The sequence below is a fragment of the Nematolebias whitei genome, chromosome 9, assembly GCF_014905685.2.
Source record: "Nematolebias whitei isolate Nwh7 chromosome 9, NemWhi1, whole genome shotgun sequence".
NCBI lineage: Eukaryota > Metazoa > Chordata > Actinopteri > Cyprinodontiformes > Rivulidae > Nematolebias > Nematolebias whitei.
In genome coordinates this window covers 39,052,784-39,069,952 of record NC_056506.1, presented here as the reverse complement: position 1 = coordinate 39,069,952, position 17,169 = coordinate 39,052,784, and the positions used below count along the sequence as shown (strand labels likewise).

The 17,169-nt window shown below is 38.2% G+C and overlaps 1 protein-coding gene across 1 annotated transcript in view; it reads right to left on the bottom strand.

The window, feature by feature from the left end:
* Positions 1–16,851, bottom strand: part of b4galt2 (UDP-Gal:betaGlcNAc beta 1,4- galactosyltransferase, polypeptide 2) — a 189,517-nt gene extending 172,666 nt beyond the window's left edge. The window contains exon 1 of the mRNA XM_037682331.1: positions 16,024–16,851. Within this exon, the coding sequence (XP_037538259.1) occupies positions 16,024–16,369 (346 nt within the window). The 5' untranslated portion in view covers positions 16,370–16,851. The remainder of the gene's footprint in view (positions 1–16,023) is intronic.
* Positions 16,852–17,169: the final 318 nt, after the last annotated feature.

Sequence of the window (17,169 nt, the reverse complement as noted above, 5' to 3'; positions counted from 1 at the left end):
CCTAAGACTGAGCCTTGTGGTACACCACTGTAGATGAACAGATGCTCGGATATATTCATCATTTAACACGGATTCCTCATTTTTCTGGACTGAATAAAACGTGCATTGAATTTAAGGAAATGCAAACGTGAGACGTCATTTATATTTGACCCATCAAAATGAATGCGGTCATTTATTTACAGAATCAAAATTTAACATCAAACATTTACATTAATTTGGCAAATTATGAAAATAACAACATAAGCAATCAATCAGGAAAAATCATACGGCCATGATTTTTCCGTTGCTTCACCACAGACATTTATGAAACTGTACAATTATGATCTTTTACCCACACGGATGTAGATGAGCATTTTACACAGACATTTCTAAATATCTGGAAGAATATCTACTTGATAGAAAGTTTAAAGATGGGAAAGAAGTTTAGAGGGAGTAAAGATGGTATGGGAGGGGAAGTGTTCACCAGAATTGACACTCTCCGTCAGAACCCAGCTCTCCCCGGTACGCTTGGTAGGAAACTTGACTCATTACCTTTCTGAGGTTATCTCAGCAGATATGGAGCTCCGTTAACGCTACCTGTCCAGCGTCTCCTTAGGATGCTGTGAATCGTCAGAAGTAGTGGCGAGTGAAAATGTTATAATCCCATGGAACTCGGAAGAGCTCTGTTGTCATGTCAGGATCATCCCGTCTCTCACAGAACTGGTTGAACTGTGTATCCAGCAGAACTCCAACAGCACTCCATCAGAACTGAACAGAACTGTCCCAGAACTGTTCCAGCACCATCCCAGACACTTCTAACAGAACTGTGTAGTTTACAGATCTCGAGCAGAACTGTGTAGACCAGGAAGTACTGACATTTGAAAGAGCTGTTTTCCGGTTCACTTTTGGGAGTATTCCCATTGGTCAGAACAACCAGACGGGGTGTGTTTTGTGACGTAAGAGGTTAGAAGACAGCAAGAATTGTTATGAAACAGATCAGAAATGTTCTCACAGACAGAGAGAGTTTTGTTTTGGCGAGTTTAGAAACAGGTGCCAAAAACCTCTATATTTACGTCTGAGAGGATTCTAAAAACATGACAGTTCGTTCTAACAACTTGTTTTGCGTTTGACTCCAACCTTGGACCAACTTACACTTGCTCATTCAAAAGCAGAAATCAGAAAATGCATAAAAATCTGTAACAGACCTCAACATGAATTCTAACTTTGCATGAGAAAAAATCATTACACAGTTAATAAAATTGATTAGTTCACTGCAACATCTAAAATGGTTTGAACTAAGACACTTTGATTATCAACATTTGTAAAATAGTAATGATAATAAAACAGAGAGTGTTCTTTTCACTTGAATCTTCAAGAGAGAAAGTCTCAGGATGGGTGAACCTGTATTTCTGGATTCAAATCAATGAAATGACAGTTCCTGTCCCACAAGGTTCTTAAGGTCAAGATTTTTGACCTTAGACTTAGTTTTTGACATGGGCCTAGTCCACTACACCACTGATAACCGTTAAATAACTGGAAGAAGTACCATTGTGTTGAACACATTGTCTTCGATCTGAAAGATAGTTAGAGAATCAAACAATAGTGTGATCTGAAAAAACAATTTCTGAGAGCTTATGACACAAGATGTCATGATCCACAGTGTCAAAAGCTTTAGACAGGTCTAAGAAAAGTGCAGAACAATAATCCTTAGCATCCAGTGCTTCAACAACATCATTAAAAATTTTCAACGAAGAAGTTGTGCTGTGTTGTTTCCTGAAACCAGATTGATGGAGAGGTAAGATATTAAATGAGTCCAAATACTTTTTGATTTGAGAGTTTATCAGTTTTTCTAGAACCTTGGCTAAAATGCAGAGTTTAGAGATTGGTTGATAAGTGTTCGGTGAGGTGGGGTGGGGTCACCTCCCTTCAGCAAAGGTAGAATAAAGGCTGTTTTCCAAGCGTCTGGAACAGAGTTTTAGCTTATGAACAGGTTAAAGATGTGGGGCACTGGTTTGGTGATGCTATGAGTGACCAGCCTTAAGAAGTAAGGTGGAAGGTCATCAGGGCCTGCAGATTTTTTAAAGTCTAGACCTTTTAACAATTTATTAACCTGACTAACTGAATTTGGTGCAAATGAAAAGGTGTGGTTTACTGAAGATTGAATTGTAGGAGAGATTTGATTTGTAGATGTTTGGCTTAAAGTAGAAGTGGCTGGATTTCCATTAGTAACTGTATCAAACAAGGAACTCGAAACAACAAAATGTCTATTAAAAAAGTTCAGGATCTTGTGCTTATTTGACACAGGAACAGAGTTAACTTGCATAACTTTACTTGCATAAACAAGAAAAAGGCATAAAAAGTTAATATATCTGTGTGTTTTTGGGTGTAAACACAACAAATTATAAGAAAAGCTTTTAAATGGCATATATTCCCAACTATAGGTTTATTGGTGATGGCTTTGATGATGCTGAATCATTATTTAGCTATTGTTTAAAAGATTAAGGTCCAAGATTTAAAAGTTTTCCTAGGAACCTGTTTTTAATTTTCTCTAGGTTTGATTCTGTGAGGAAGAAGAAAAGAAGATCCAATATCTAAGAGAGAAAATTTATATGTGGTAGGTAAGACACAAATTGATACTGAGTCAGACGTAGCAGTGGCTGTTTGTGTCTGTTTCTGTGAAATAACAACTGACTGTGTTTTGCCAGATGACAGCAGAGCAGTTTGTCATTTATCATTTGGAGTGTTTGCTTGTTAGAGCAGACTTTAATAGGCACTGTGAACCAGAAGGAAATGAAAAAGGTATTTTAATGCCCAGAAACAGATGCAAAAACATTTCTACGGATAAACAAAGTGTTTAGTATTGTACTGAGTTTTATCCATAACTCATCAGCTCCAAGTGGACTATGAAAACATTGCAGCAAAGAAGAGCTAACACTGACATCTTCACAGTAGAATAAATGGCACATTTTTCTTTGACTTATGTATACTTTTTTAAGAGCATTTATTTAGAATGAAAGGCAGGAGGAAATGAAAGTCTATAAACAAATATCCACAATTGATGGAGACATAATGACTTCAAAAATTCAGGCCACATGTGCATAATACTCACACACAGCAGAACAGTCATGTAGAAGGAGATGAAAGGTACCAAGGGAGAAAAGAAGGGCTATTTTAATCAAGTTATAGCAGCCATTTTGTCGTCAAGAGCCCGTTGTATTCCTGACTTTAGCTGTGTCTGCTTTCTGGTGTCATGGGAGTGTAAAGCATTGTGTTTGTGAAATAAAACGTCTTCTTTATGGGTCTGACGGAAACCAGAGAGGAAAACAGGCTGTTTTCTTTTCTAACAAAATTATTTTCTTGCCTAATGAACATAGAAGAGGTAAGGAAGAACAGACATAGCAAACAAAACAGTATTACATTGTTTAACCGGCTAGCACTCAAGAGTATTAGTCTGCTATTACCACACCTAATTTTAGCTCAAAATCTGTAGAAGTAACTTACCTTTATTATAATTAGTCCGCCGATTTATCGCCCCCGATTGTCTTAATTTTGAGTGATCGGCGATCGGTCGATACTTAAATGAGAAAACGATTTTACAGATTTTTTTTGTAGTTTTAACAACAATTGTCTAAACTTTATTTATATTTCAGAGCACTACCTCATGGCCAGTTAAAACAAGTTTGTATTGTTTCTAGGATATTGTTCAAGGGTATGTTTTTCAATAAAATATGATTGGAAAATAGCAGGTGCATTGTGCTTTGTGTGTTGCCTGTTTTTCTGTCTGTACAGCACTTTGGTTGGCCTTGTCGCTGTTTTAAGTGCTCTATAAATAAAATGGTATGGTATGGTGTCTATCTCTGCTGCCATCTGTGGATTTTAAGGACACATATTTAATTGGATTTACGATAACTGGTTCCTGCTTTTTGGATTCGGTTGGTTGCTGGTTTTATCTACAATCAAGGAAGTTGTCGGCAGCAAATTTGGACCCGATCACGCTGCTTGCCTTTATGATGGCTTGGTTCGTGTCTCGAGTACCCAGACTCAAATGCTTTGCGCTGAATAGATCAGATCTTGGGGATTTTACTCAGTCACGTTCCATCGGTGTGGCCATGTAATTTGGACATTTGGGAACCGAGTCGACCAACACAAACTCAAGGTAGATGTCATTAAGTTCTGCCTGTCCCGAAAACAACTGAATTTGGCTCCCTTGGCTGGCCTTGAAGGCCATCTTATCCAAATTCGCCTGGAGAACATGTGATCTGACGCTCACCACCCCCTCCCTGAGGAATTTCCAACTGATAACCAGATGATAACAGCTGAATAAACTTGTGTCATCATTTCAGGACTCTTGGATTCTCATAGACGTTATTCTTGGCCATTCCTCGACATCCCTCGGGAATGTTAAGAATGTTTAAGGAAAATGGGAGGGAGGGCCCTTGACATGACATGGGCTGACATGGGCTGACACGGGCTGACATGGCAGACGCTCGGTGATTTGAGCTCTTTAGCATAGCATTTTTCATACAAAGCTTTTAATTAAAAAAATCAGTAAACAAGTTCTCAGCTTCTTTTTGCAGAGAAAAACAACTTTTTACACAAAGGCACAGGTTTCAACCGTGAATTTTCGAGCTCGACAAGACGGAGGTTTATTCCCGAGGTCGACCTGGTAGCATAGCTTGTAGCTTAGCTTCTCAGCTTAGCTGCTTTTAACAATCCACAAACACAATTTTGGACGGTTAAAACAGATTTTAAAGAGAGAAGAGAAAGGGAGGGTTCGAAGAAGAGCCGTGTCTTCAGTAGAAAGAGAGAGACACGAAGAAACGATAAAGCCAGTAAATGAAAATGAGGTTGATCATTTTCATTCATCATGTGATTAATTGATTTATTGTTTATGGCGACAGGCCTAATTGTGACCTTATAACACCCGACAGTGTCGTTTATAAAACAAAATCGTATCGGTCAAAACCGGAATCGGCAGGTCGGGCTTTTTAGAGATCAGTGATCAGCCAGAAAACTGCAATCGGTGCACCCCTAATTTTCATGTTTGATCGTGTCCATTAGCTACAGTGGCCATCTAAAATGGAGTTATTCAAAAGTTATGGCTATTTTTTGAGTTTTAAAAATACCTTTACACTGGTTCATGACATTTATGCTACTAATAGACAGAGTTAATGCCAACACACTGAAAAAGAAGCAATTACATTATTGCCCACCTTTCATAGAGGTGGGCAATTAAAAAATAAAATAAGCAAAATCTTAAATAAAAGTGAACCTTTCAAACAGATCCTAAATTTAGGTATGGTAATGCATGGTGGTCTCAGTTTATAATGAATGTCATTGTGCATACTCTTCATTTACAGACAATCACACTGGCATTAGTTGTTTTTATTCAACCTACAATTTACGTGACAAATTGCGAGTACAGTTTAAACAAAACTTTACTTCTTACCTACTACAACTACTGCTGTGCAAACTGCAGCTGCTGTTGTTCAGTGCCAATTATCTTTTTACCTTAATTTATCAAAAACAACCTTGCATGTTGGCATGACACTTAACTCACTCATGCTCTCGTTAAGTTAGAGGAGCATGGATGTGTCTGATTAGTCAAGTGTTTTACTTCCCAACAGCAGAGGTTATATTTGGGGATTTTTATTCTGAGATACAGTAAAACATACATTGCTATTCATCGGGAGAAGAGTAAATGTAGATTTCTAAACATCCATTCATTTTGTGGCATGCCTCATTCCTTTGTAGCAGCCCTTTAGCTTTTTACTTGAAAAAGTCATTACATACGTCAGTATGAGAAACAATGGAAGAAATAACGGCAAATTCCATTTACTTTTCTTGAAGGCCTAACGAAAATATATGTCTCTGAAGTCCTACTGAGCTAACACGCAGAAGTTAGTCAAATTCAAAGCTATTCTATTTAAACTTTGCATTAAAGATTTATAAGAAAGATACTAAAATATGCTGTGCCACAGAGCCACCGTCCTCTGAACAGTGGGAAGACGATGGCTCAAGGACCTCCCTGAAACCAGCTTAGCTTTAAAATGTTCCAAGTGTCTTGGGTTGGGTGGGTGAAAAGTGTCTCCTGATGGTCGCCTCACCAGGGACGTACATGTAAAGTTCAGGATTACAATGAGCCTGTCATTCCAGTCAGAACACTCTGGTTATGAATAAAACAAGACTGGTACCGAGAAGAAACAGTGGCCAGCTATTATGTAGAAATGTGTAAAAAGAAATGGGCATACAAGAGTATATAAATGAGGAAACATGTTCATATATACAGTAACTGAAAACTTTTTCAGAGTTTTTATTTTCATAATTTAGTCCAGATAAATAGTCCCAAATTATGGTCAGTCACACTACAAAAAAAATAAATAAATAAATAAATAAAATCCTTCCATGCATTATCTTTTACCCGCTTCTTCTATTTTGGGTCACAGGGGTCGCCGGTGCCCTTGTCCAGCAATCACTGTGCGAGGGGCGGGGGACACGGGTCGCAGGTCCATCACAGGGCCACATAGAGAAAAACGAGACAAACAAACATTCACTCTCTCACTCACACCTAGGGACAATTCAGAGTCACCAATCAGCCTAACATGCATGTTTCTGGTCTGTGGGAGGAAACCGGAGTACCCGGAGAAAACCTACGCATACATGGAGAGAACATGCAAACTCCACACAGAAAGGAATAAATACAATCACACAATGTAAATTATTTTAGATATTTGTGATTACATTAAATTATTCATCCTATATTACATACCATAAAAAAGCTGGTAAGACAGAGAAAAATGCCATACTCCTACATGTTTTGACCAATTAACAGTAGGAGTTTAGACCTTGCAAATCATGTTAGCTTAACTGCATTCTGGTATTTTTTTTTTTTTTTGTTATTTTGAAATAGTCTAAAATTTCACCAGTCATTTTAAAATATTTAACATTATTTCAATAATAGATTATTATAAGCCATACACAAACAACAGATTCATTAATCATAAATCTATGACATATTAATGTGTGATAATCCAAACCAGTTAGCTTAGGCATATTACTACAATAAATCTCAATATGGTTGAAAACCTGTTATTCAGTTAAACTTTGTTCATTCTTAAATATTTAGAAAATACTGTATATTAGGGTAATCGGAAACTTTAAATTCTAACAAGGTTTGAGTGAGCGTGGATAGTTGTACATCTAGTTCTGTAATGGATAAATGGATTTTATTTTCTTTATTGTCTAAAAATTGCCATAGTAAGCTGTAAAATAGGATTTTGTTGGTACATTAACATGGATGAAGCTGATAGATGATGGTGTGAGGTAAAGGCAATTTGGAGGAAGGCTTGAAGTGACTGTAAAGAGTTCTGGTCATGAAACTGATTAAATAAGTAAAAAGCAGGAAGTCAACGACAAAGAAAGAAATCTGGAGAGACATGCAAAATGTCCAGTGATTATATAGAATGAAAACAAAAAACTAGCACAAATGCAAAATGATCATTATGAGATGTTAAATGATCATAAAGAAACGTAAATTAACCATTAGGCAATGTAAAATGACCACGTAATTATGCCAAATGAATGCAAATAGGTATGAAGCACATGAGGAATAACCACAAAACGCACTGATCTACAATAAAATACTGTAATTTACTCAAAGATGCATATTGACCACAGTGCTATACTACTCTGAAATTATTCAGCCCGTTTTATTTAAAGCGGTCCCTCGAAGCCCAATTATTTCATTGCGAGACAATCCCGTAGCACTGGTGCCAAAATAATGGAAAGAGTTCAGGAAAATAAGGTCTATTTTAGAGTTAATAAGCTGCAGATGGCTTATTATTATTTGTCCGTGTTTTCAATGTGTCTCAACAGAAAAGCACAATAGATTCAGATAAGTTAAAGATCAAGTGGAAAGTCTTTTGTTTTCGTAGTTTTACTAATCAGTGTCAGGGTCTGTGTCTTGTGTGTTGTTCATTTAGTTGTTCTGTGAGTCTTGTATTTTGTTTTACTTGTGTTCAGCTTCACCAGTGTTTATCCCCTCAAGTAGTTCAGCTCCTGCTCCCTCCCACTCTCACCTGAGCCTCATTGTCCTTCCCCAGGTGTTTGTCATTATCTGTCATTTAGTGCTCTTTAAAAGCTGCCATTTTGTTCGTCCCTCATCCGTGCATTGTTCTTGTAAGCCACTCATGCCTGTTGTTTCAAGTCTCCTTCAAGTTGTAAGTGCAGCCTTGTCAGCCTTTTTGTTTTGCCTTTTGTAAAATAAATTAGATCTTTTTACATCTGAACGTTTTTGAGTTTAGGTTTTTGCATTTGGGTTCTATATCCTCACCAAACATGATAACCAGGACATTGGTTAATAAAATATGCATGCTAAGGAGTCTTAAAATTAAATAAATGTCATTTCAGGTGAACAAGGACCCACTGATTAACTGATAATCAAATGTGAGCTTCTGTAGAAGGAGGTGATTCCACAGTTTGCAAGTCTGGAACAGTCAGGTGTGTTAAAGCCAAGAAGAAGGGACATCAATAATCTAAAATGGGCAAATTGTTACTGCCCACTAATTAGGACATAGTTCTAAAGTCATTTTAAAATATTTGCTTGCAAAGAGAATGATGTCATTAAGCTCCCAATCTTCCAAGAATTAGATATCACAGAAAATGTATCTTAGGTCAAACTGTAAAAACCTCCAAAGCAACAGTTCTGATTAGCATGGTAAATGTTGATGTTCATGACAGAACAAAATGGGAAATTGATGCAAAAAGTAGGAATTGATGGATGACTTGCTGCAAAAAAATTATTTGAAAAAAAAAAAAAAGTATCAAGGCACATCTGAGGTCAGCAAAATCAAAGCAGAACCATATTGATAAAAAGCATTACAAAAGAGACTAGAGGTGTTTATCTATAATATACAGAGCCACCATTGAAAAGACGAGGAAAAAAAAACTTTAGCAAAAAACCAAGAACGGCACTTCTTTTAAATAGTTTTTAAAAAAAGTACTTTTGTACACTTTCACACTTAAACATGAATAGTGGTGAAGAGAGAGTGATGAAGGCTACACAGAAGTCTGTCAGTGTCAGCCTCCCCACCATCACAGATGTCTACACCTCCACATGCAGGAAGAGAGCCACCTGCATCACGAAGGACCCCACTCACCCAGCACACACACTTTTTGCCCCTCTTCCCTTAGGCAGGAGGTTGAGGAGCAGTAAGTGTAGAACCACTAGACTGAGGAACAGCTTCTACCCTGAGGCTGTTGGACTCATGAATCTCTAACTAGAATAATCACTGTGGAAAAAAATCACATCATGTTGCTGCTGATCTGTTTCATGTTGCTGCTGATCTGTTTCATGTTGCTGTGTTCATTCATGCTCATCTGCTCACAAAGGCAGTCTCGTTCCACCACATGTACCACATGACAATAAAGAAACTATGACTCTGAATAAAAACGCCACAATAAGAATAGAAAAGATGGTCATGACACAAAACTATTATCTCCTTGGTGTTAAGTTTCAGGATTTTAACATGAGCTAAACACAAACTAAGATGCAAAAACATAATTTGAAGGCAAAGTGTTTCAGTCACAGGAAAAAATACAAATTATTTCGATAAGCTGCAGCAACTACATGGCAGTTTTTGCGCAACAGATAATTTGCAAATCCCAACATCGAACACACACACCCCACACACACACAAATGCAGTCAGGATATAAAATGTGGATACTAGCCACTCATACAGACAGCACCTGTCAGCTGGTGTTGTGGGACAGCCAAGGGCTTGTTTGTTTCTTCCCCTCGCTCACTTACTTTGTGTGTGTGTGTGTGTGTGTGTGTGCGCACATCTATTCATTTCTCCTTCCACACACCCCACACCTCTCCACCTGCTGTTCCTTCCTTCACCAAGTTCCACCTCTCTGCCTATCTTCTCCCTCCTTACCCGCCATCATACCACCACCCATTAGGTCTCTTTCTTTCCTTCGTTTTCTGCACCTGTGACTGAAAAACAGACTCCCTCAGTCTTTCTCCACCTTCCTGCTCATTACAGCCCAGAGGCAGCCACTCCATCACTGGGAAAAGGCAGAGATAAGCAACAAGACTACACCTGTGCCCAGTATGAATGCCAGATTTGGGGCCAGTGACAGCCAATTCCAAGCCAAATAATGGAATCAGCAAACCTCGGCTACAGACGAATCAAGCTGACAGCTTTATCTCCCCATCCCTGCTTCAAAGCACAAGACAAACCTCATTATCAAATGAGAAAAGCAATCAGTAAGAAAAAAAAAGGAAAATGTGGACACTGCTGCGTCACCAGTGGTTTACTCATTTACAGATGGTGAAAGCAAAAAAAGCAACGTGTTTTATTTCATCAGCAAAGTGCAGTTTTGTTCTTTTACATAAAAGACATCGACAGCTACACAGACTTTTTATGCGTAACACTCAGAGGAAAATATTGTTTGCAAAAATTGTTTTTTTCTTAACGCATCATTTAGCCCAAAATTATATTCCACTTTTCATATTGCTTTTGCTGGAACAGAATAACAACATCTGCCAACTTTGTCCAAGGCCTTAAAAATGAGTCATTAAAAGTAAACTTTTTTTTTTTTTTTCCCCCAACAATGAGAAACTTCCAAATGGTAATCCTACAGTAAATGAGAATTTGTTGCACTGCTTTATGATGCAGGGCAGTAATTTATTCTGAAGTATATAAAATGTTTCCTGGAAAGAAATAAGCAATGCAATTAGAGAGGAAAGGAGAGTTATTTATTGCTCATTAGTGCACAAGATTGCAACCATTTAGATGCATTTAGCAACCACCGTCGGAAACAGTGATAGAAAATTACACAACAAAGTGCGCCAGCGGAAATTGGAAACAGCCAAGTTGTTTTTTTTTTGTTGTTTTTTTGTTGTTGTCATCAGTTATATTGAATCTATTTGTGTTGTCTTTATGCCCTTGTTTCTTTACAGTTTTAGCAATGTTTTTGTAGTTCAACCAAGAATATTTAGGGCCACAAGCAGTCGTTATTATTGTGGGTGTCAGACTCTACAGGGTTTGGGAACCCCTGGTTTACTGGGAAAAAATATTGTGAAGGTCTTGCAGCTCAACATTTGCCTGACAGCTCGTTAAGTCAATTTGAACCTGAATTTAAGCGTTAAAAAAAACTATTAAAACAAAATAATTTATGTGTATAATGCACTGATGGAACTGCAGCACATTTGAATGCTGAGAAAGGAAAACATATAAAACTCCCAAAATGAACGAGTGGTGTTTATTACATTTATGAGGCACTCAAAATCAGTTTATTGACAAATTTGAACAAACCATTCAATACAAGTCAAGTCAACTCAGCATAATAATGTATGATCCATCTTACAAGATATATTACTTGAAGGGGATTGCTTGATATGAAGCAATCAACAATTTTACAAAAGTAATAAAACAATGCTAACTTTTTTCAGCACTGCAGAATGAACATCTGATGAAATCTCAGACATAAAAGCAACAGAGCCAAACGTGAAATTTAACTTTGAATCTTTCAACCAATTTATAGAAAGTGAGCCTCGTAAGGTGAAAACAAACAGATTAGACAAATACAACTAACTGAAGAATCAAGTCACTTTAGTCAAGACTTACAAGATCAATTGGGAATGACAATAATGGTTCATGATGCAGAGACATGCCTGAATAAAACCATGAGCCTTTCTTCCAGTGGTCATTTACAACCACTGGCAGCGTTACTGCAAAGAAAAGCAGCCTGAAGAGAAATCGATAGTGAAGGACAAAGTGATAGTCAAAAGATAAGGAACCTCTCCATCATCCACGAATCAATTTCTTATTATCACTTTGACCTGTTGCTGATGCACAAACAGAACTAACTGGAAAGTCGCCCAAGCTTGTAAGCTCATAGCAGGAGTGAAATGTCGGTATTTATTCAGAATTATGATTTTTTTTTTTAATAATCATTAAAAGTGAAAAATATACACCAATATATACCGGTACGTTAGGCTGGATTTATTTTGTGTGGTACTTTACTGTTGTCGTTTTTTTTACAAATCCACTGCAGTGAAGTCCATTCATTGAAAAATCTCCCAAACAGCCCAAACTTATTTGTCAAGAGAAATATTTCAGCAAATGCCAAAATAAGGAAATCAGAGCTTTTGATAAACATCTGATAGGAGAAGCCAACCTATGTGGTGGGGAGTGGTGGCACAGAGGTTAGCCAAGGTGGACCAGTGATCGGAAGGTCGCTGGTTCAACTCCCTGTACCGACAACGTCAAAATGTGGGTGGGAAAGGTGAAGCACCTATTTATGCCTCCATTTGTCCCACTCTGGATGCTCTTGCTCAAGGGCTCAGAGTCTGGACCCTTGAACAAGGCCATTAACCCCCATCATATGTTCCCCCGGGCACCCTAGATGTCAGCTCTCTGCTCCACACAGAGGGCTGTGGTAGCTTGGTGGTCGTGGATGTGTCAGGAAGGGTATCCAATGTAAAAACAATTGCCAAGTCTTGGTGCGAGTTAATTTTCTGTGGCGACCCCTGAAGAAGGGAGCAGCCGAAAGAAAAAAAAAAAAGGAGAAGCCAACCTATGGTGGGATTATCAGTAGTTGTCCCTATATGCTCCAGGCCAAGACCACTTCTGACTTGTTCCATCCATTCATCAATTATCTTTACCCGCTTCTTCCTTTTCGGGTCGCGGGTGTCACTGGTGCCGATATACAGCAGTCACTGTGCGAGAGGCGAGGGACACCCTGCACAGGTCTCCAGTCCATCACAGGGACATAGAGACAAACGAGACAACCAACCATTCACTCTCTCACTCAACTAGGAACAATTTAGAGTTACCAATCAGCCTAACATGCATGTTTTTGGTCTGTGGGAGGAAACTGGAGTACTCGGTGAAAACTCATGAATGCACAGAGAGAACATGCAAACTCCACCCAGAAAGGCTCCCGGCTTGGATTTGATTTTTTAACCTTCTTTCTGAGAGGTGACAACTCAACCAACTGAGCCACTGTAAAACATAAATTATGAAAACATGCTAAACATGATTCAAGGTCTTATTGTCTACAGCCCTGATAAAGATTATTAGGATAGTGTTGTTTATATTAATATTGTTAGTTATTGTTGCTAGAAAGTTATTAGCAACTGATGTTTAGAGTGCGTCCATTGTCTGTTGTTTGACAACCCAATGAGGTGCATATGCTCTGTTTGGATAATCAAACACCAAATGTACGGCTGCGTTGGCCATCTGTAGGGGTTTCATCTGCATGTTAGGGGAGCTGACAGACAATTTATAGTGGGATATGACCGTGGCCCACACCAGGAGTGAATAAAGCTATACTGAGTCAAACCAAGCTGTGATGAGAGCTTTTAAAAAGGTTTAGTTCAAGGTGGCAATCCTTCATCCCCAATGATATGTTTAAAATTCAAGCAGCCACAGCAGAAGAAGTCTGCTTGATATAAGAGTCAACCGACATAACAGAAATGAAACGAGACCCTGAATGAACAGCAGGAAACCTTCTCCTAAATATGACAGAGAATAAATAAATGTATGCATGTACTGTAGGCTTGTTGTTTCTCTGATCCTCAGAAATAGTTTAATTAAAGAATTGCCTGTTGCCCATTATAACATGTGTCTGATATGGTGTTTTCTCATTTAAATAAGTCCAATTACTGCAAAAAAAAAAATGTCTGAAGCATTTTTATCTTCTTAATTAGATGCTGTCTTCAACAGCACAAACATTTGTTTTTATCAGACTTAACTAACATGCACAAGAGTCTTAACCACTGATGTACATGTTTTTTTATGCTTTCTTCTATAAATTAGAAAGCATTAAAAAAACACAGAAGATAAAACAATTCTACAATAAGCAACACAAGTTTTGAAGAAAAATATGAATTTTAAGTAAACCAACGCAGAAAAAAGCAGGTTTTTATGACACAGCTGAAGCGGATACGAGCTGAGAAAAACAAAACTCAGCAGACCTACTTTAGCTAATGTAAAAAAAATGTCAACCAGAGTTAGTTCCTGCTTCCTTAAGTCTATTACTCATGGCAACAAGGGTTTGTGTGTGTGTGTGCGTGCATGCGTGCGTGCATCTGTGGGTCTGTGCTTTTTTGTGTCTTTGTATTTGTTACCCTGTAAGGTCCATTTTTCCAACACATGCTACACTGCGAGGACCAACTGCTCCTTATGAGGCCCAAAGCCCGTGCCCCATAAGAGTGGGTAAAGGGTTAGGTTTAGGACTAAGGTGCGAAATGAGGATGGGTTAGGTTTAGAGTTAGGTATGTGCTGGTAATTGTTAGGCTCAGGGTAAGGGTCAGGGTTAGGCTATAGAAATGAATGGAAGTCAATGTAAAGTCCCTGTAAAGATAGCAAAAAATGCTGTGTGTGTGTGTGTGTGTGTGTGTGCATGCGTTTATGTGCGTGTGTAGATTTTTACACCACTGTGCAGAGGAGTTATATCTCGTATGCGTGACCTCTTTTTGTAAATGTTTGTGCATGTGCTTGCTCTACTGTAAGACAACTGAGAAACTTTTCACTAATGATGGTAATTCTAACACAGTCTGCATGTTTTGACAGTTACTGTACATGAATAAAAATTTCAGAACACAAAAATATAAGATTTGTAGTTAATTTAAATCACAGCTAACTATATCGATAGACAAAATTTCTTTGATAACAAGAGACAGCTTTTTGTATTTTACTAAATTTGTGCTTAAATTAAAATAGCATTCCTCAAATGAATGCATACTGCCCGCCTCCTTGCATGCCAAATTTGCAAGTAAATATAACTGATCATCAATATGTGTCAGGGATGACACTTAGATCTTACCACATCAAATTTTAGCTCAGTATGTGTAAAAAAGGCTCAATATATCTGTAAAAATGCTTGAATTAAATGTATTTTGGGGTTTGCTAAAGCTTATCACATCTAATAAGTTGTTTTTTTTTAATCAGTTGACTGGTAATAAAACATTTTGTTATCAGACAGATGTACAAACAAGCGTTTGTGAGGACTTGTCCAGGCAATGTTAATATTATACAAAATGTTGCAAAGATAACAGGTCTAGAAATACCTGTAGACCGCAAACAGTTTGCTTTAAGATTGAAGTATATCAGTATGGCGCACACTGAAATATCTATCACTTACACAAAGCTGGGTCCTAAAGCTTCTTAATTTACTCAATTTAATTTATTTGCAGAGAAATTAAAACCCTAAAAAATACTCTTACAGTTTTAGTGTGTATCTGTTTGAGTTTCCGTAGAAGTGTAGAAATGTCCAACTGCATGAATCTCTGTTAATAGCTCTTTAGTAAGTCTATCAGGCTGAAATACAACAGTGTAAACTGTTGACATTAAATCCATTTTATGTTGCAGGCTAGCCCAGAAAAAAAAGTTATGACCACTTGCTCTTTCCCACTAATTAGGAGTAACCATGGAGGTGCATTTATTTACAGAACATAAACTAATAACCTTCAGTTTTGAACTCGACCTGCTTCGATCAAAGTCTTGTCTACCACATCCATTACCATAATTGATGATGTACAACTCCACCTTCTTTCACATTTCTGGGTCTAAATCATGTTGAAGCGAAAGCAGCAAGCCAACTGCATAAACAAACCAAGCATTGTCAGCAACAGTTCGCAAAAATTGTGATAAAGTTTCTAAAAACCACCAACACATTTGTCAATGCTTTGATGGAAGCTGTTTGTCCTACAAAGTGACAGACAGGATTACCCTTAATGATCCGATAAACCAGAGAATCAGAACTACATCTGTGTTTTAACTGGACTTTTCCTGGAATCTACAGAAAGCAGGTTTTTATTTAAGCTTTATAACCCCATGGCAGAGGCAAACCAGACAACACTGTGAGAACACCAATACTTTAAGCGTTCAGAAGACAGATAGCATCATAACAACGCAAAAACAACAGCAGGTGCCTAATTAGGAGAACCTTAATACATCCCACAGCAATAATGACTAATTTTAAATAGTCTGTTAGAGAAAAGAAGAAAAACAAAGGGCATTTTTACTCACCAAGACCTGGTGGGTTCTCAGGACATGGTGGCAGAGGTTTGGGAGAAGGAGTCTGATTGTTCTCGGGTTGCATGCTCTGCGCCAGCTGCTCGCCTGTAGCCAGGTAGCTGGCGAACGTTGCGTTGGGCCTTGAGAGGTTGTAGTAGTAATAATGATGTCCACTCCCGGTTCCACTAACGTTGTTCCTGGATCCATTTCGGCCGTTGTTGAAGCGGCTGAAGAGGTCGAAACGCTGAGAGTACACGTCAAAGTACAGAATCATCATGATGAGGAAATGGAGCAGGCAAAGCAACAGGACGCCTTTGCAGATACGCTCCAGAGTCCGGCCCAACATCAGCCGGGTCATGGCAGGAGATGATGGCCGTCCTGTGACGGCCAGCCACAGCAACGCTGGCGTGGCGAAGCTATGGGTGTGTGCTCATTTTAGACAATTTTGTGGCTGCTGCTGTGTTGAATCTCTGATGAGGACATGTGTTTTACTGATACTCAGATATCTGACGATGTCAGCAGAGGTCGTGGAGTCACTGCCAACAAGAGGACGACTACACCATCAGCTATGCCTGCTGCTCCTAAAATCTGCAAGGCTAGCTTGTTTGTGGTGTGTCTCCAGATTATCTTCATGACAAAACAACTAAATACTTTTAATGCAATACTAGATTCACAAACTCAAGCATAAGGTCGCTGTGAGAAAATCCAGGAGAGAAGGTATGTGGTCATTTGTGATAGCTTGTGGCTGAAGCTTTGGGGTATTCCATTTTTCAAGACAGTCCACTCTGTCCAGTTTCTACCACTGACAGGTAATTGCAGTGATGGCACAAGCTTTCATCTGAGTAAAGTAGAGTTGACATTTCCAATGGGAAGCTCTTTTCTTATGGCACCAAGAGAGACATCATAAATCTAGAAAAGAAAAGAAAAAGCAATGACGTTATTTAACATCAAATCAAGCTTAGAGTGATTTATTTTTCTTAAAATATAATTTTTAAATAATTTTTGTTGTTAACTTTTTTATTAAAATCAGTGCAGGTGAAGTGGCATTCATTATACAGTAGCTGTGTATTCTGACTCTGTACTCTGTAACTTATTGTTTTATTCACAGCATTAAATCCAGATAAACACCATTGATCTTCCTCTGGCACTTTCAGCATT